At 35.8% G+C, this 20,111-nt stretch overlaps 1 protein-coding gene across 2 annotated transcripts in view; it reads right to left on the reverse strand.

Moving 5' to 3' along the window:
- ARAP2 (ArfGAP with RhoGAP domain, ankyrin repeat and PH domain 2) overlaps positions 1–20,111 on the reverse strand; it is a 228,206-nt gene that overhangs the window by 164,974 nt on the left and 43,121 nt on the right. For both annotated transcript variants that reach the window (XM_072620438.1, XM_072620439.1), the window contains exons 3-6: positions 13,274–13,332; positions 10,583–10,659; positions 3,802–3,890; positions 416–766 (exon numbers count right to left, since the gene is read on the reverse strand). In XM_072620438.1, coding sequence (XP_072476539.1) covers positions 416–766; positions 3,802–3,890; positions 10,583–10,659; positions 13,274–13,332 — 576 coding nt within the window. The remainder of the gene's footprint in view (positions 1–415; positions 767–3,801; positions 3,891–10,582; positions 10,660–13,273; positions 13,333–20,111) is intronic.

Raw genomic sequence — 20,111 nt, forward strand, 5'->3', positions numbered from 1 at the left:
AGCCTTTATGTAGAGTAAGACTCAATTTATTTGGAAGCCAAAGTTTGATAGGTTAAGCAGACTTAAAATGACAATTTTCAAAGGAAGTTAACAAATTAACTTCTAGGCCATAGGATTAACTTATATTAAAAATAAAAAGATCTAAATACTATATAATTCCTTCTCATCCCAAGAGGAAAATAAATGAGTAAGTATGAATACAAAGAGTCAACAAACATCAGATAAAATAATTCAGCATTTCTAGTCAAGTCCAATAATTCAAAAGTATAATGAAGTATTTAATGCTCTAATTAATTTATCTTCCCATCAAAATAAATTTCCATTCAGAAATACTCCCAACAGTTTCATGAAGAAATGAATGCCATTTTACGTAGAAATGTTAACTCACAACATACAAGAAATATCTGATACATACCCTTGAGGAGATTGCTTATCCAACCATCCCGATTTAACCTTTTTTGCTGATGATCCATAATAACACGCGTAGGGTGATATGGAGTTTGAGGTCAAAGTTGGTTGATCAACAAGTCCACTAATGGAACTTTGTGGATAACTGTGCCTGTTAGCAGCTAAGTCCAAACTCCCTTTTTGAGACCTGGACTTGGATGCCTTGGAATTTCCTCTTCTTAAACTATTAAAACATTCTTCCACTGTGGAATATTCTGATTCAGAAGCAGAGTCTAACGGAACAGCAGTTTGGTCTTCTCGAAGAATCCAAATATCTTCTACTTTTTCTTCACATGTTTTCATTCTGTTATCATATATGCTAAATGAAATGAAGAAAAATTTGCCCGATTATTACAACGCAACAATCACCTCATACAATTAGCAAGTTTCCCTAAAATTCTTTATGGACAATCAGTCATAAAAGCATAAGCTGGAAAGAACTTTGACCAGTTAACTTTAATCCTCTGCTCTGCTGTGTTTCATTTTGCTTTTTTTTTTTTTTTTAAGAACTTTGGAGAAGTTGATCACTAAAGACATGAACACTGATTCATGTCAATGGATTTATACTTTGTTTAAAATGCTTTATTCTTCCATGGTGGCATAGAGTACTGGACTTGGAGGCAGGAAGACTGGAGTTCAAATCCAGCCTCAGACACTTATTAGCTGTGTGATTCTGGGCAAGTCATTTAATGTTTGCATCTATTTCCTCATCTGAACAATGAGTTGGAGAAAGAAATGGCAAACCTTTCTAGTAACTACCAAGACAACACCAAATGGAGTCACAAAGAGTCAGATATGATTGAAACACTTGAATAACAACAAAATTCTCTTCCATGCAAAATCTGGTAAATTCAATATTTTCAGTTAGATGTGGAGAGCAGTGAGATCTTTTATATGATAATCCATTGCATATGTTGGGATACAATTATTAAGCAGCTTCTTCACTTTCTTTTCTCTTAGATAAATAACTGCTGTTCCACTAATATTATTTCATAGATCCTTATTTTCTAACACTGTAGTCACCTTTTCAGATTTCCTCTTAACCCAGTCGAAGTGCTTCACATCTCATTCTAAAAAAAATTATCAATCTTTTCATTGCTAAGAACCATAACTATTGTTCTGCAACTATAAGAAAGAAAAACCAGCAAAACACTTTCGTGGCTAGTCAGGAAATGAGAAAGGATTAATTCTCAATGCATGTATCAAACTCTGAAAGGGGATGCTTAGTAGGATGTCTACACGATAGTCAGCCTTAAAGAATCTAGGATGAAGTACAAATAAAATAGTTTCATCTAGTGACACAACTACAACAAAAACCTACTGAAAGTCTATAAACATTAAGTTCTGTGAAGTGGTCAAGTTAAATTCCTTATATGAATAGTGCTATCTAATCATGTAAAATAACTTAATCATATGGCACTTAAGTTTGCAAAAACAACTGTGTGTGAGATTGATAATGTCAAATTTACTTTAGCACTATTTTATAGTCAAGCCATCATAGTTTGTGATTTATTCACAGTTATGTGCCTGATAATTTTTTTATTTCAATTTATACACTCTGATTCCAAGTCTTATCCTCTTTCTACTTATTCCCATGCTGATTCTCTTAATGTCTTATTTCTTACATAGCACTTCACCATTAGAAAGTGATTTATACTTTGTCTCATTTGAGTTAGGCATGGCAGCTATCATCCCCATTCTACAAATGAGGAAACAGAGGCTCCAACTTGTTACAGCTATGGAACAAGTGCTAGAAAAAGAACATGAACTACAAAGGTCAGTGAGTTCCAACTCCAAGTGCCAGTTCTCTTCCGAAGAGGAAACAATCATTTCACCATACAGTAGAAAATCAATAAACGTTGAACTGATCAGGCCTCTCCACAACATACACTTCTGTCTTTATACCCAGCTATAACGAATTTTTCTACTATGCATTTGGAAGATATACTCAATATTTTGATTTTAAGGGAATTTAAAACAAATAAATAGTCACCAAAAATTCCACTGTTAAGCAATACTCCAGAGTATTTGAAAAATTTATGGTAATACCTAAGTGTTTTTGTAACCAGAAAGCATTTTAGAAATGTAAGATATTATTCTTAATTCACTACTGAACTGGTTACATAGTGTAGCTACTTTAACATGTACTAGAAAACACAAGCAGAGAAGTTATGAGGACAAGATGCCCCGGTCCTCCATTTCTGTGTTACTGGCTAGAACAGTACCTGTGTCGCTCTGTTTCAATTTTCCTATCTGCCAAATGGAAATAAAGATTTTCTCCATATTTACTTGCTACCATATTAAGTAAAGAAATGGGTACAAGTCCCTAAAGCTCTTCAAAGGAAATGAGCTATATAAACTCAACATTACGTTAGGGATAGAGATTGAACTCATGATTTCATTGCTACATGGAAGTTCCAGATGAGGAAAACTCCTCTACCAATGCTGGTAGGTGCCTTCTCTTAACTTAAGGTCTTAATGTCTTACCTGGAGTTCTGAGATATTAAGTGAATTGCCCAATGTCCCACAGACATTATGTGTCAGAGAAGAGACTGTCCTGCTTTACCATTACATGGCATATCTTCACACCAAGAATGGCTGTATTTAGAATACAGGGTCAAGAATCTTTTGTCCACCTCCATCAAGACTTTCCTGACTGTCACTGAATATAGAGATCAACATTGTACTGAGTTTCAGTAGAAAGCCATGCTCAATAATTCCAGACAAAAATTAAGCTCTAGAGAGGCATGATACACAGACCAAAGTCAAGGAGAATGGTCAAGTTCATATTTCATTTTGGGCTCTGTTAACTTAGCAATCATAAGTCAAAAAACCTCAGAGGCATCCAATCTAACCTCCTCATAGGTATTATATGTATGATTATCTCCACTTTACAGATAGCAAGTCTGAGGCCTAGAACAGAGGTCACATGGGTATAATGGTAAAGCTGGCACCACAATCTCCCAACTCCTGACCCAGTTCTCTTTCCACTATGCCATGCTGTTTCTTGAAAAAGAAGTTTCCAGTGGTAATTCACCATCATAGTCCCAAAAGCTAGAGGTCACATCTCCCTCCACAAACACACACAATAATACTCCAAAATGGAAAACATACTAGGTATCAATTGGCAATCCACAAAAATTCTTATGGTACTTGCCAATTTTTAATAACAATTATTAAAAGGAAGAAATTCAAAAAATTAGATTTGAAAGATATGGCCTCAGGAATTCAAATCTGGTTATTTTCCCTTGACCCAACATGAATCTAAATGAAATAATGAAGTTTTAAATATTACACCATGGTTATTTCACTTAAAAAAGAAATAAATGATTCTGTTAGGTGCTGAATGAGTACCTTGATTGTCCAAAAATCAAACTCCTTTCAGGACCCACTTCTTTTTTAAGTTTTTCTTCAACAGTACAAAATTCATTTCTCAAGGATTTCTGTAAGACACATACACACAAAAATAAAAGTTCTTCTTTGTTTTTAATGTGTTCAGTATCAAATATAGGTATAGTTCAACTACCATACAGAGCTTTCAAGTCTTATTTATACTTGCATATTGACTTTAACATGAAATTACTTATTATACTTTCAATCAGTTCATCAAGCAAGCATTTACAAAGTGCCAACTATGGGTCAGAAATTGTGCCAGGATAATATGGAAATAAGTTTTGCATGACTACACATGTGTAATCAATACCAAAATGCTTGCCTTCTCAAGTTGGGGAGAGGGAAAGGAGTGAATGTGGAACTCCAAAATTATTGAAAATGAAGGTTTAAAATTGTTTTTACATTTAATTGAGGAATAAAAAAAGAAAAGAAAGGGAGAAAGGAAGGAAAAGAAATTGTGTCAGGGGCTGGAGATGCAAAGACAACAGTGCAACACTCCTGCCCTCAAAACTTTTGAGTGCAGCAGGGAGAGACAACAGGTACATGTTTATGAATATGCAAAATAAATACAAGGTGATTTGGGGGTGGAGGGAAGGCATTAGAGGCTGTGAGTATCAGTAACTATTTCATGGAGAAGGTGGCCAATGAGCTAAGCTTTGAAGCAAATGAGGCATTCTGAGAGACAGTGAATTTCAGGGATGTGGTACAACCAAAAGCACAGAGATGCAAGATGGAACATTAGCTGAGGAACATTAAGAACTGTTTTGGTGCCATGCATGCAGGAAACAATAATAAGGCTGTATAATAAGGCTGGAAAGGTAGGCTGATGACAGGCTGTAAATGACTTTAAATGCCCAACAGAAAAATTTGCATTTTATCCTAGCAGTAATAAAGAGACACTGGAGTTTTTTAAAAGGAGAGTTAAGATGGTCAATCCTGGGCTTTAAGACTTACAATATGGCCATTCTATGGAAGATGGTTTGAAGAGGGGAAAGACTTAAGACAATGAGACCAAGTAGAGATTAATGCAATAGTCCAGTTGAGAGATGATAAGGATCTGATACATGATGAGGACTATGTGGAGAAGAGGCAAATAAGATGTTAAGGAGGTAAAAATGCCAAGATCTGGTAAGTGACTGGCAATGTGGGATGAATAATGGGAAGGATGGCATCAAACCTGAGTGACCGGAAGGTTTGATGCCTTCCAGTTAAAGGTGGCACCCTTAAAAGAAACAGAGAAGTATGGTGTGGTTCAGGGAAAAAGATGATGAGTTCTGTTTTGGACATGTTGAGTTTGGGATGTCTCTAGGATATCCAGTTTAACATGTTCAACAGGCTTTTGATGATTCAGGAGGGGATCATGGATGGATAGGGATGGATATATAAATCTGGGTGTCACCAGCAGAGAAACACAAGCTTAGGTGATCATGAAAAGAGAGAGTGTATAAAACAAGTGCCCTCAGGACAGAGCCCTGGCACACAGTCACAACTGTTGAATATGATATGGATAATGATCCAGTAAAGTAGACTGAAAGGACACAATCATAAAGGTAGGAAGAGAAAAGTTATGTATCACAAAAACCCATAGAAAAGTAAGGATAGTCAATAATGACAAATGCTCAAGAGAGTTCAACAAGGAAAAGATTGGAGAAAAGGGCACTGGATTTGAAAATTAAGAGATAATTGGTGTCTTTGGGGGAAGCTGTTTCAGTCAGTGATGAGTCTGGGTACAACATTACAAATTGTTGAGAAGTAAAAGGAAAGAAAATAGTGGGAATATGGGGCCAGTAGAATCTAGTGATGGTTTTCTGAAAATAGGGGTGGGGAAACTTGGGCGCGTTTGTAATCTGCAGGGATATAGGCAACACGAAAGAAGAGAGGAAAATGGGGACGAAGATGTGACCAATATGCCAGAGAACATGGGAGTGGATGGGATCAAGATTACATGCAGAGGGGACTGACCTTGGCAAGGAGAAAGGCTATGATTTATCAGCATGATGTGGAAATAACACTATGGGGTTATGTGATCAAGAGAAGGAAAGAAAACAGATTAGATAGCATGAAGTTACAGCATGTCCAGTCACAGTGGAGTGACTTTCTCCAGGACTATTCAGCAGCATCTAAGCAGGAGTGGAGAAGGGGGATACAGAATGGAATCCGAGGTTAAAGTTAGGCAAGGCCTATACAAAGAACAGAAGAAAGCAAGGGATTTAAAAGTATTATGTGGAGCTGACCTAGTTTATTAAAAGGTAGAGATTAGGAATGGAGAAGGGTAAAGACTGAGAAAGTATGATGGCCTGTGAAATGACTTAGGCATGGAAGCATCAGGGCTTACTGAATGGAGGAAGAATATTTAAAGGCCAAGTAAAGCACAAGGAAAAATGGCAGTTAAATGACTACAGTACTAGGTCTCGAGTCAGGAAGACCTGAGTTCAAATCCAGCCTCAGACACTTACTAGCTGTCACTAGGCAAGTCACTTAACCTCTGTTTGCCTTGGAGGCAGCTAGTGGCTCAGTGGATAGAGCACTGCACCAGAAGTCAGGCAACCTAAGTTCAAATCTGGCCTAATTACTAGCTGTTTGACCCTGAGTAAGTCCCTTAATCTCAGTTTGCCTTAATGCGCTAGAAAAAGAAATGGTAAACCATTCCTGCATTTTTGCCAAGAAAATCCTATACAGGGTCACAAAAAGTCAATCACTAAATGACTGAACACCAAAGTACAGGGAAAGATGAAGTGATAGCAGGTTATAAATTGAAAGAAGCGTTTCAGGTTTCTAAATCACAGAAGTAGAACAATTTGTTGTGACTGAGAGAGGTCATGCATACGACAATCCCTACATGTGGCAGAGATGAAGAGGAGAAATACTTCATGAGAGTTGAGAAACCAGAAGGTTAGTGTGCTTGAGTGAACATTAATATTTATGTAAACAAGTACTCCAAAGGACTTTTTAAAAATAATTCTCAAAAGGTTATAATTTCTAATAAAATTCCCCTAACTACAATAAAAATTTCATACTGTGAAAAATATGAATATTCAATTAATTTTTGTTATCAGATTTCTTCCCTGATTTGATCTTCTCACTCTTTATACTAGCTTATCACTTTAAAAAAAAAAAAAGGCTGCATTAAAAATGAATAGCAAACAGATCAAATACTAAAGAAAAACATGAGAAATCAGAGTTTGAAGGATCCTCAGAGACCATTTAACCCAACTCATACGTGAATAAAAATCTCCATCCTACCTGGTAAGTAATGATAATCCAACCATTGTCTGGAAGGCTTCCAGGGAGGAGGAAACTACTTTTTCTCTAAGCACTTGTGGTAGGAACAACATCCCTACCAAAGTTAGATTAATTTTTCCTTAAAAGGTACTAAACCATCCTTAAGTCTTGGTTGGTCCAGAGAACTAAAGGTCACGACTATGGACAACACTTCCTGACGCGCCTGAGTGAAAAGCAGCCATGAAGCACATCTTGAACTGCATGGCTATGGAAAACCTGGGAATGGTAGCTCTACTCAGCAGAATCAAGTCAGATGTCCACAATCCATCTCCTGTTAATTACTGAATGATCTATGAATGTCTCACCTTGTTCTAATACAGAACCAGTCCCCATCTTATTTCTGATAGTTCTAATTTTTAAGAAGATCTTCCTTACATGAAAAACTAAGTCACCTTCTTTGCAAGAAATTCACAGTAATTACTTTCTTCATTCTCATAACTCAGTAAAGATCAATCCTTCTCAAACTGCTTTTTATGTTACTAGCACAAAGTGATTTTTTACATCTGAGTAAAAGAATCCTTACATATACTTTACGACACTTTATAAGTCAACTTTCTCCCCTCATTCAATGATAAAGAATATTACATAGAAGGTAATTAAACAATTGCCATGTAGAAGAAGATGAAAAACATGAAAAGAAACCAAATGTTGCTATTTATAGAAAATCAAAGACTGATGGGATTCTGCCTCATTCCTTGTGGTGCCATTTCAATCCACCTATGCCTTCCTGGAGGGTTTATTTGCTGAAAATAGCTGCTTCTAGGTCATACCCAATATGGAATACCTTGGGTAGACATTTCCAAAGGACTGTGTAAGTTTATCAGAACTATGATCATCCTCGGTTTAAACCCAAACTCATATCCCTGCTAACAGTGATCCAATATACTAAGGAATCCCAGAGCACTAAGCACAATGCCCAGCACAGAGGAGGTACTTGAAAAATACCTCTTCTCTGGCCCTCCAACTCCACCCCCAAGATCATAAGCCTCTTGAAGTCAGGGTTCTCTCACTTTTGTATATGTATTCCCAGAGGATAGCAAGTTCTTTGCAAATAGTAGTCACATAATAAATTTTTTTAATTGATTTATTCAACACCAGAACAGTTAACCTGAGTTACATGTCAGAGAAACGTAATTTTCCAAACTGACCAAAGTACCTATTGTCACCAAAAAGCTACCAGTTTTTCTCTTAAAATTTTAATATCTTGCTAATGGATTACCTTGAATACTTTACTAATGGATTATTTTGAATGTTACATGATTAATGTATTTCTCCATATTGTGGAATTGCATAATTCACTGTGCGCCTTTTTATATATTCTCCAACTACTTTGGAGATTTGCATATGTATATCCATTATTCCCCATTACTTGATGGGTAGTAATTAGTTGCATTTTATTTTCTCAGGGCCCTGAGAACTAAAACTAAATACAATCCTAAAACTATTATTACCTAACTTACTTGGCATGATTTGCCAAGAAGCAAAAGATCCACAATATCCACTGGTAACAAGTTCCAAAGCTGAAATGCCCTTAGGGCTGTTTATATACCAGGGGGAAAATACTGCAAGTCTTTATCCAAGAGACTTAAAAATCTTAACAATAAATCCAAAATATCCCAAACAATTTATCAACTCTAGTGGTACACAGCATTTGGATATTTTTCATTCCCACTAACTAATATGTATCTATACTAGCAAAAAGGTTATACTGCCTTAGGGTATCAAAAGATATTTGCATAGTGATCCAACCTTAAACATTAGGAAATTTATCTTTTCATTTTATCTGAATTGTATCTGACAATATTTAAGTCTTTCTACTAGATTACTTGGCAATTAAAACTATTCTGATTTTTGCCTTTAATTTGGAGAAAAAAATTTCTTTTTAATGGTAGTCATTTGAACAATTCTCAAAAGCTATCTAAGAGAAATTAAAAAGTTAGTACACAAATGAAATTTCAAAATATTTTATATTACTTAATGTTTTCATTAAAGCTACAAATTGGCTTTTATTCTAAGTTCACATACATACGGAAGGATGAATTCCATCTTAGAGACTAAGATTTCATTTATCAATCAACCAACCAACTTATTTATTAAACATCTGCTATGTGCAAAACACTCTGTTAACAAAGGAAACGAGACAGGGTCCAGATCTTGGGATTTCATTGGTGTGGGAAATTCCCCTATAAGAAAATTCTCTCTGCCAACACAGGCTGACACTTTCTTTATAATTTATAATCTTAGAGAACTGACTAGAACACCACATGGTTAAGGGACTTGCCTAGGGTCACAGAGCCAGTATGTGTCAGGGGAATAACCTTAACTTATATCTCCAGGTCTTTGAGGTCAACACCATGCTCCCCCTCTAGAAGAGGGATATGATGGCAAAAAAAAAAAAAATGAACAGTATTTGGCCTAAAAGAACTTATATTCACTGAGTATACTTAGGCATATCTGGTGACATAGTAGAGACGACAATAACTGACATAAATAAAATCCACAAATAATCTACAAATCTTATTTTAAACAATTTTTGCCACCTGTCCTCAATATGTTAGAAAAGATATAGATAATGTACTCAATTTATTTTTTAAAAATTAATCCTTATCCTACATAGATGTTAAAGAATAGGTAAATGATGCAAATGTGGCAAAGCAGACACACAAAAAACTAATAACAATAATAATATTTTTTCCACTTTATTTTTTTCTTTTTTCTCCCACTTAATAGTATTTTTTCCAGCTACATGTAAAAATAATTTTCAACATTCACTTTTATAAGATTTTCAGTTCCACTTTTTTTTTTCTCTCTCTCCCCTCCTCCTTCCCTAAAATAGTACACAATCTGATATAGGCTGTATGTGTACAATCCTATTAGACATATTTCCAAATTAGTCATGTTGTGACGGAAGAATTGGAACGAAAGGGAAAAAAACACAAGAAAGGGAAAAAAAGAGAAAATAGTATGCTTCAATCAGCATTCAAACTCCATGAAAACTAACATTTATATAGCACTACGCTAAACACTTACCTCATTTGATCTCATGTCAAAGACCTCAATACAGGAAAAATTAATAATCTATATCTTAAAACAGTTACAAATAGACTATATACTTATTAATTTAAAATTAAATAATTTATAGATGAGTACTATACAGAAAAGTCTGTAATAAAATTGACCTACTTTCTGAAATACTAAGATAATTGTGCCGCATGAATAATGAGTATTGAATGAAATGACACTGCTTTCATGATAGATACTTTACTGTCATCTGAAACCTTTTAATGGAAGCTAAGATGTTCCTGCTTCATATTTAACTCACTGAAAATAAATATGAAAAAAATGCCTATCATACATATTTCACTTACTACACATTTACCTTTGCAGGCATAGGCACATAGGGAATGATCGTGGAAATATACCAAAAATAACACAAAACATTTACATTAAACCAGCTCACCTTGGAATTTTCTGTGCTCTTAAGAAGAAGAGAATCTCCACGTGGAAAGGTCAACGATGACTGTTCTTCAAGTGACTCTTTTGAGGAGAAAATAAAAATATAAAGAGATTACCTTTAAAAAGTTAAAGTAGCTTCACAATTAAAGCAGCACTTAAGATTTATTTATGGTAAAAATTATTTAACTAATGTCCTCCTCCAATGCTCCATCCTGGTATGAAAATAAGCATTGGTTCTCAAAGGCTCTGCCACGCAAGATGGAAGTTGTAGCTGTACAATGACCACATCTGTATCTTTCAAAGACCACCCAGGCTCTCTCAAGGTGGGACAGACTCATCTTCTGGATGCCCACAGGATGGTGAGCTTTTGTCACAGCAAAGCTCAAGGACCATTTCACAAGTTGCATTGATATGAGATCTTGTTTCATGCTGAGCCATGCTGAACCGTTGCTATATCAATAAAGTACAGATCTGCTAAGGAGCAAATTATTATAAAAGGTTGTTGGAAGGATAATAATAACCCCTACTTCCCAGGGTGGTTGTGAGGATCAAATGAGAACTATTTCAGTTCACTTAGCAAAAATATCTGACACATAGAAAGTATTATGTAAATACTAGCTATATTTATTAATTAGATTCTACACTACTTGTGGGCAAAGACTGCCTTAGCAAACTCTCATAAAGTTGGCATCATGCTTTGAAAATAGAAGGAAGTGGACTCAGACTGCAGAAGAAGACAAGTGGGAATCTGCTTTGCGTAACTATGTATATTTATTACAAAGCATATTTTTTGTTCCTCCGTGGTTAAGAGTGGGATGGAAAGGAAAAAAAATCCTAATTGTAATAAAATAAATAAAAGTAAATAAATAAAGTTTAATTAGAAAAAGAAAATGGTGGGAACTCAGTAAATATTTGGTGTTTGATCTTTTCAGCTGTAATAAGTATCCTGATATTTTGCCAAGTGGACAATTGTATTCTTCTTAAGTAAGGTAGGATTTCAAATAGTCCAGGACTACGTTTGGGAAACAGAAGAAAATCAGTTTCTTCAAAACTTTAGGATAAACACAAAGTTATGGCCATGAGGAAGCAATACTTTCATAATCAAGCTATAAAATAAATGTTAAGGCAGATGAGCCAAGAATATATCAATGGTCACTTTTCCAAATAATTGTTTGATGTAACCTATAAACTTATAGAAAAACTATTCTTCCAAATACTGTGTCCATTTGGTATTCCTTCCATATTAACTAAGCCTTTGATTAACCAGAACAGTCTTTACCATTTACTTTGGGTAGCTTAGGTTCAATTATGTGGGTGACACTTTTAAAATTACATTCAATTTTATAAATAAATTTCTTTCTTCCTCATTTCCTCAATTTGTAAAACTAGGGCATTACCATCAATATTTATAGGAAGACTTGCCTCCAAGCAAATAAAATTAAAACTTATATGTCTAGAATCTAAACTAGAAAATGGGTAAATGATCACTACTTTCTTCTCTAAACTATATACCAATAACTTATGTTCATAATGACAATTTTGAGTCACCCCTTTGAAAATTAGCACTTCATTTCCTAGCAATCTGGGGAATTACTATAACCATATTTAACATTAAGAAGAGCAAATCAATGAGGAATGTTTTCTGGATTTGTCTATATTGATTTCTAGTCAGACAGCATCACCAACTAGGGCACAGTTTCTTAATGGAAGTCACTTTTCAACTAGGCCAGGAAGTCAGAATTGACTGATATCAGGATTCTTCAAGTGAACAGTACAGTTCTGTGCTCAACAATCCTAACCCCACTTCTACTATCTCATTTAGTTCAGTATTGTTTCCTCCCCTTCATTCAACCAAGAGAAGGTCCCAGAAAAGCTCACTTTGTGGCCAACCTGCTGATGAGCCCCTCCAAATTAGGTTGATTCTAAAATGACACACAATCTATCAGGGGTCCTCCACTCAAAGCCTTTCTAACCTGGTAAGAATCTGCCAGAATTTGCACTCCACTGACCATGAAGTCAGGCCCATACCATAATAAGGCATTGAAATAGGACATCAGTGGAAGATGTGCCAATGCAAAACTGCGAAATATTCACTGACAAAACACACTATTACATATTTGATTATTCAGACATCCAGTGCTTTTCTAGATCTAATCTGCCTATACAGAAAACATTCAAGTTTCCTGGAGGAGAGCAATCAGAAAAAGTTATACCCTCACCTCTTCTGTTCTCAGATGCTGGCAATTTTGCCTTGCCTTTCCCCCCTCAAAGTAGTATTAGATCTTATGATATTTGCCACCTTTTATTAAGGAAAATGCACCTGAACTTGCAGGAGAAAGGAAGAAAGGTTTTTAGTTAAAGAACAAGTAGCTGGGACATCCCTCTCAAGTATTTCCTGTTTATCATGCACAAACAGACTGCCAGCTTCAGCACTAATCCAACTAAATGCTTTCATTTGTTCTTGGAGAATGACCCAAGTTGTCTATATAAACACGTATTTAATGTTCAAGGTTTCCAAGCAGACTTTGTTGTATTTTATTCATTCACTTTAAAAGCGCCCAAGCATGTAGTATAAACAGACAATTAGCTATGTCATTTCCTTTTCCCCTTGCTTATGAAATAGGTAGTTTGAAAAATTTGATTCAATTTGCGTTTAAAACAATCAGTGACTACAGGTTTAAAAGAATCAACTCACTTTGCATGGTGAATGTCTTTCCACTGGAGTTACCACCAATTCTCCTCTCCCGGGCATAGCTTCAAACAAAGGAGAGAGTCAGTTACAAATTAATTTCACAAGATTCAATAATTAGTTTTAGAATCACTTGGGAATGACAATTACACTACCAAAGGTAATATCTGAAATTAGAAGTACAATTTTTCTAGAGTTTTGCTTTCTCAGTGTCACAACATAGCCAATATCTTTTCTAGAATTGCAGGACTAGGAGGGGATCCTTAGAAATCATGTACAAGCAAAACCCTATCTTTTAAAGATAAGGAAACCAAAAATCAATGAGGTTAAATTAACTTCCTCAAGTTCACACAGTAAATCTGGAACTCCTTTCGACAATTATTTTCAATACCAGTAAATCAGCATTATTATTTTTTTTTAGAAACAGTCCATACCATTTAATAAAACCTCCTATTCTAATAATGAAGCTGAGTACTTATCAGACCATTGATTTAAAAACAAATTTTTAAAAAATACTTTAATAGATGCTGGAAAATCCTTTAGGATAAACTTTATAAGCACATTAGTAATATACGATTGTCATTAAATGTTTGGAATTTGAATAGAGCCCAAGAATTTATGAATTGCACATTCATTAACTCAACGGATCCTTACAACACTCTCAGATAGATAAAATTGATATTATCTTCATTTTACAGATGAAGAAACTGACATTCATACAATTTAAATGAATCACTCAACATCAAATATCTGCTAAATCCAGAATTACATTAATAACTCAGTTTTATGTCTTGGGATCCCTACTCAGTTCCATGGTCTACTGTGTCATTGCTCCTTTACTTTAATATAAACTGATATGCTAAATGCATTGTCATTTTCATCTATTCCCTCTAAAATCAAGGGAAGACCTTGGAAGACTACTGGTTAGCACACAAGTTATTTCAAACTGTATTCCTAATAAAATGTTTACTGATTCAATCATTTCTCCAACTGGCCTACCCTCCTTCCCAGTTAGTGTAAATTATGGAAATCTCATAATTTTACAGTTAAAAAGGGTTTCCCCAGTCATCTAGTCAAATGTGAAATTGACAAAAGGATCTCAGCTACAACATAAACAACCATCTAGCCTTTCTACATGGGAACGTCAAGCAGAGGGAGCCAATACTTGATGAGACAACCATTTACTTTGATATGGCTTGAATTATTGAGAACTTCATTTTCTTATAGCCACTCTAAATCCACCTCTTCACAACTTCCACATATTATTCCTACTTCTGCCCTTTGGGGTTTGAGTAAATCTAATCCACCTTGCCCATGTGCACTGTCCTTTCAACATTCCCAGTTCCTTCAATTAATTCTCATATGGCATGAAGACATGGACTCAAAGCTGGTAACTATCCTAGCAGCCCTCCTCTGGCTACTCTGACCAGAGCCAACCATATCTACAACAATTTGGGGTAGCACAGTAAAGGAAGGACTGGGGACTATCACCTACAGATTGCTGGAAATTATACATCTCTGGAAGTAACCTAAAATTGCATGAGCTTGCTTAGCTGTGATTTCAACCTATTAATTAATATCAAGCCTGAATTGTACTTAAATCCACCAAATCCTGTTTCAGGCAAATTACTGCATAACCATTGTACTCCTATAAATCTTACACCTACAAATTCAACCAACATATAAGACTTTCCATTTACCCCTGTTTAACTTCGTCCTATTAGATCAAGCCAATGTTCTGGACTGGATCCTAACCCTATTACCAAGTATGTCAGCTATATCTTCCAGCTTTGTCTCATTAGAAAATGTGATAAATCAATGAGCTTTTTAATGATTGTGAATTACCTATGATCAGTGTTTAACAATATAAGTTCTAAACCCTTCAAGTAATCTCCAATCCCTCTCTTCATTGCTCTTTAAGGTCTAAGGCCTCTTATATTTCTTACAGTGGGTTTCTTTATAATCACACCAGCCCTATCCTTACCTACCTCTTATTAGCCTTCTCTCTAAACTATAAGCAGCACCATCATTTACACTGACCTATTCCCATCTATCCCATACATTAAGAGAGAGAAAAAAAAATTCTTCATATATTTAATTCCTATTTTTCCATCTCAGAACTCAGCAAAGTGGCAACCACATGTCATTCATATCAAATTTAAACCTTCAGACCCTTCAGCAATTAGTAGAACCTTTCTCTAATGACACCTGGGCGGCTTAATGGATAGAATGCTGGAGTTCCAATGCTGGTTCAAACTCTTAATAGCGGTGGAACCTGCAGCAGGTCACTCGGCCTCTTGGAAGTTCAGTTTCCTCACTGGAAAATGAGGGGTTTGGACCTAACGTCCTCTCCAGTCCTTTCCAGCTCTAATCTATGAACTGATCATCTTAATGCATTGCTGACAAGCCGGGTCATACTAGAAATCAAACAAATCTGCATGGCTCTCTCTATGCCACTGTCTCCATCCTATGAACTGCTGCAGATTCCACACTCTGTCCCTTTCCTCTACAAATACTCAGCTCAAATTTTGTTGTACTCTAGTGGTTTTCCAGACTGTTTACTCCCTTACTCCCTATTCCATGTTCCCAAAGCACTCACACACTGCATTTCTTGGTCTTTACTTCATATGTTACCATGTAGAACTATTCTACTGTTGGATATGTGTAGAGGGGGTAGGGACATTTTCTTCTCTAAGTTATGTGCTCCTCAAGGGAAGAGACAATATTTCTTTTGTACAATGCTTGGTTTAAAGTTGCTTAATATTGGCAGACTGACTACCACAGTCTCACTTAACTCTCAGTTGTGGGAAAACCACTTCTACACTTGGATCTTCAGATTACCATAGATATTCCAAACTTACCACAGGGCAAAGCAAGAGATTATAATGGTTTCTATGTGCTCCTGTGTTTTTGACACACATAAATGAAGGTACCTGAAATCATTAATAGATCGTCAGGACCCATGATATCCATAACCTAAATACACACTCTCCAAAACTGCCTTAAAATTCAAATAATGTAAAAATATATCATTTCAAACTGCTAAATAGTACACTGAGATTTAGGAATGGTGAGCCAACATCAGGCTCTGAGCTATCTGTTTTCAAATCCTTCCTGTCATATACTGGCTGTGTAACCCTGTCCAAGTCACGTAACTTCTTAGTGCCCCAGGCAACTCTCTTAACCCATAAATTATGTATCAGCTGCAGATTTGACTGCCCAGGGAGTTTTCCCACTGGGAGATTGATATGCCAATGAAATCACAGTACCAGTCTAAAAGCAATTCCCAATGATATAGCATTTACTGCTGGTGCATCGTCTCCCCCTTCCCCCGCCCCCGTGCTATTTTTTTTCAAATGTTCAAGATTTGTCGATTAGAAAACCGAAAGGTAAATTTTTATATTTTTGTTATTTATAGAATCATAAAGAGTTAAACTAGTTGAAGGACCTGAGATCAGCTAGCTAGTCTTATCCCTTGTTGTATTATAAAATAAAGAAATAGAATCTGACGGGAAGGTATTTACCCAAAAACTAGATCCATGAGAAAGAAACTAACTCAGGGAATAAACAATACTCTTAGCCAGAAGACCAATAAACATTTAGATGGCAGATGCAGTTCTCAGAAGGTATTTCTCCTCTCTTCCGCCATCTCCCCAATACCACAGTGGCACCTCTGAAGATAATGATGATGCTTAATATTTAATAACATTTTACAGTTTTACACAAAGCTTTATCTCACTGAATCCTCGCAAACAGCCCTCTAAAGTAGGTAGCACGGCATTATCTTCACCTTATAGATATTAAAACTGAGGGAAAGCACTTCAAAGGATATGCAAAGAAAGATAAAGTACTTTCCCAAGGTCAGACAGCTAGTGGCAGGATTCCAAGCCAGGTCCCCTGAATCCAAATCCAGTATGCTTTCTCTTACACAAAAATACCTATTCTGATAAGCTCTGTAACTATTTAATACCATCCAATTAACACCCTGTTCCTGGCCCACTTTATACTTCTAAATTTGCCTCTGGGGCCCCTTTTGGTTTCTGATAGATTCAAAGAAATTAAAGATAGGTACTGAACAGATTCCTGGGGGATGAAGAGGACTGAAAGACTGGGGGAGTCGGGAATTTCAGAGGGTCTAAAACATTATGGTGAAAATGATACTGAAAGACTCCACCATCACCCCCTCCAGCTTTATTAGACTACAGTTAAGATTTATACACCTCCTGAGCACACAGTTGGCCTATTGCTGGTCCAATGCTAACACTGTAATCATCAACCTTCCAATGATAGTTTTTAAAAAGAGAGGCAGAAATTAGAAGCTTTCCCAGTACTAATGTAGATAAACTATGCTCCCTCCCATGGATTTTGACAGTTCTAGAAATGCTTACAACAGCAATAAATGTATAACAGGGCAGGAAAATACAACCTAGAGTTATGAGGTCACAAAGTCATAGAAGTAGGTATCAAAATAACATAATAAACTCCTATTTGCCCAATGAGTGGGGGATTCAGGTGTGTAAGGAGATTGGGTGTGAACATGAATATTTTTTACTTCATACTTATGATATGATAGGAATAATTTAACTATAACTTGGGGGCTACTGATAAACTGAAACATTTTTAAATGAAAGGAGAATTGTATTGCATTGGGGCTTAAGACTTTATTGAGTTCACATCTGCACTATGCCCTAAGGAACATCCACAGATCACATAATTTATCAAGGCCTCAGTTACCGCACCAAGGAAAATAAGGGATTTGGATCAGATAATCTCTAATCCCTCCCAACCCTAATAATCTATAAATCTCTGATTTCTACTGTGGTAATATTAGGCACTTACCATATGTATATTACCCAATTATTTTGTTTGTTGTCTACAATGTGTTCTTCATGCCCCATAGAAATTAGATATTTTTTGAAAAATGAAATGTAAGAAAATGTATTTAGCATTACTCCTAAATTAATGAATAAGATGGCATTGGGCCTAAAGTGAGGAAGACACATACATGTTCCTGAGTTTCAATCTAGCCTCAGACACTTACTGGCTATGTGACCCTGGGCAAGTCACTTAATCCTGTCTACCTCATTTTTTCATCAGTAAAATGAGCTGGAAAAGGAGTGGCAAACCAGTCCAGTATCTCTGCCAACAAAACCCCAAATAGTGTCACAAAAAGCTGGACACGACTGAAAAATAACTGAACTAAATTAAATTAATGAACATATCCCAACCTTATCTGCAGCAGAGCTACCAACCTTATCAATTGCACTTTCATTCATAGGGTGTTAACAAATTCCTACAAAGGTAGCAGGATATAAATTCCCATAGGGTAGAGACCACCTTACTTTTATTTTGTAATCCCTAGTTCCTATCATAGCACCAAGTACACAGCAAGTTCTTCATAAGGTATTTGTTGGATAAAATACAAAAAAATATATTTCTTTAGGACAAGAAATGAAAATAGTTTAAATAGAACAGCTTAATAAATTCAGGACCAATCAACAAAATTTCTTACCAGGATGAATTCAAACAATAATAAAAATACTTGTCATTAAAGTATTTTAGTCACTGATGCCTGAATACTTTGAAAATCACCCCCCAAGATTTTTCCACAGTGATCTAGGTTGACCTATTATCTCCAGTCACAATTGTCACACAACAGAAAATCTGTCAGTAAATGCAATCTCTTCTCTCATCACAGCTGTATTTCACAATCTCATTTCAAAAGAAAACCACATGTTGTAATCCTTAGGCAGAGTGAGCCTCAAAGACTTCAACAACCCAAGTATTTAGCCATACATACACGTGAATTCAGCTGGCACCCCAGAGCCATCTGACCAATGACAGACACAACAAATCAAGATGATCAAGATTTGGAACTCCACAATTCATAATAAAGTCTCAGCATCATCATGTTCTGGGAATAGTTACAAACAAGCACTTCCTGAGCGTACACAAGCAAACGAAAAGAAAAATGACCAAACTTCTGACAGCCACTTTAGTTGTAAAACATGATACAATGGAATGACCACTGGCTCTGGCTTCAGAGAATCTGGGTTCAGACTCTTAGGGGTACTGCCACCGTGACCTTGAACAAGCTATTAAACTACACTTCCTCACCTGCAAAATAAGGGCTCAGCTAAATGGCCTCTGAGGAGCCTCACAGTTCCAGTGCTACGATTCTAATCTATAAAACACATTTGTATATGCACAAGTGTTTCAATGAGGCACTTTGAGTACAGTTAAAAAAAAAAAAAAAAAGCCCTTCCAAATCGTACACAAAGATAAGACACCGTTAAAATGGCAATTCTTCCTGGAGAATAGTATTTCTATTAAAAAGTAAAACTGCTCTAGGAGTTCATAAATGAATACATTGATTACAAATTAAACTGGCTTTTGAACTATTACGTCAAAAACCAAAAGTGATCATTTCACACTAATCTGCATGATTTAGGTTCTGATCTCAGTCTTATTAATTTGATTTAAACTTTTAGCAGATGTCCCCTACAACTTGAGGCAGTCTTTCAAAAGGTCCTTTACAGCCATATGTCAAACTTAAAAAAAAATATACCCATTTGATAATCTAATTTACTGTAGGTGAAACACAAAAGTTACTGATTAGAAATCAGACGATTTTACTTCTATTTCACATTAGTCCTTAATTAGTTGTAACATTAGAAAGTCACACTTCATCTTTCTGGGCCTCAGTCTTCTCATTTGTAAAATAAACAAACTGGGACTAGGTGAGGGATCAGTCCTCCTTCTAGCTATGGAGTTCTATGACCATAGAAAATTTTCTGCTCCTTCTATTATTTTAACTGAAAGAAAAAAACGCATTATGAAATTC

This window comes from Notamacropus eugenii, chromosome 6 (genome assembly GCF_028372415.1).
Source record: "Notamacropus eugenii isolate mMacEug1 chromosome 6, mMacEug1.pri_v2, whole genome shotgun sequence".
Lineage (NCBI taxonomy): Eukaryota > Metazoa > Chordata > Mammalia > Diprotodontia > Macropodidae > Notamacropus > Notamacropus eugenii.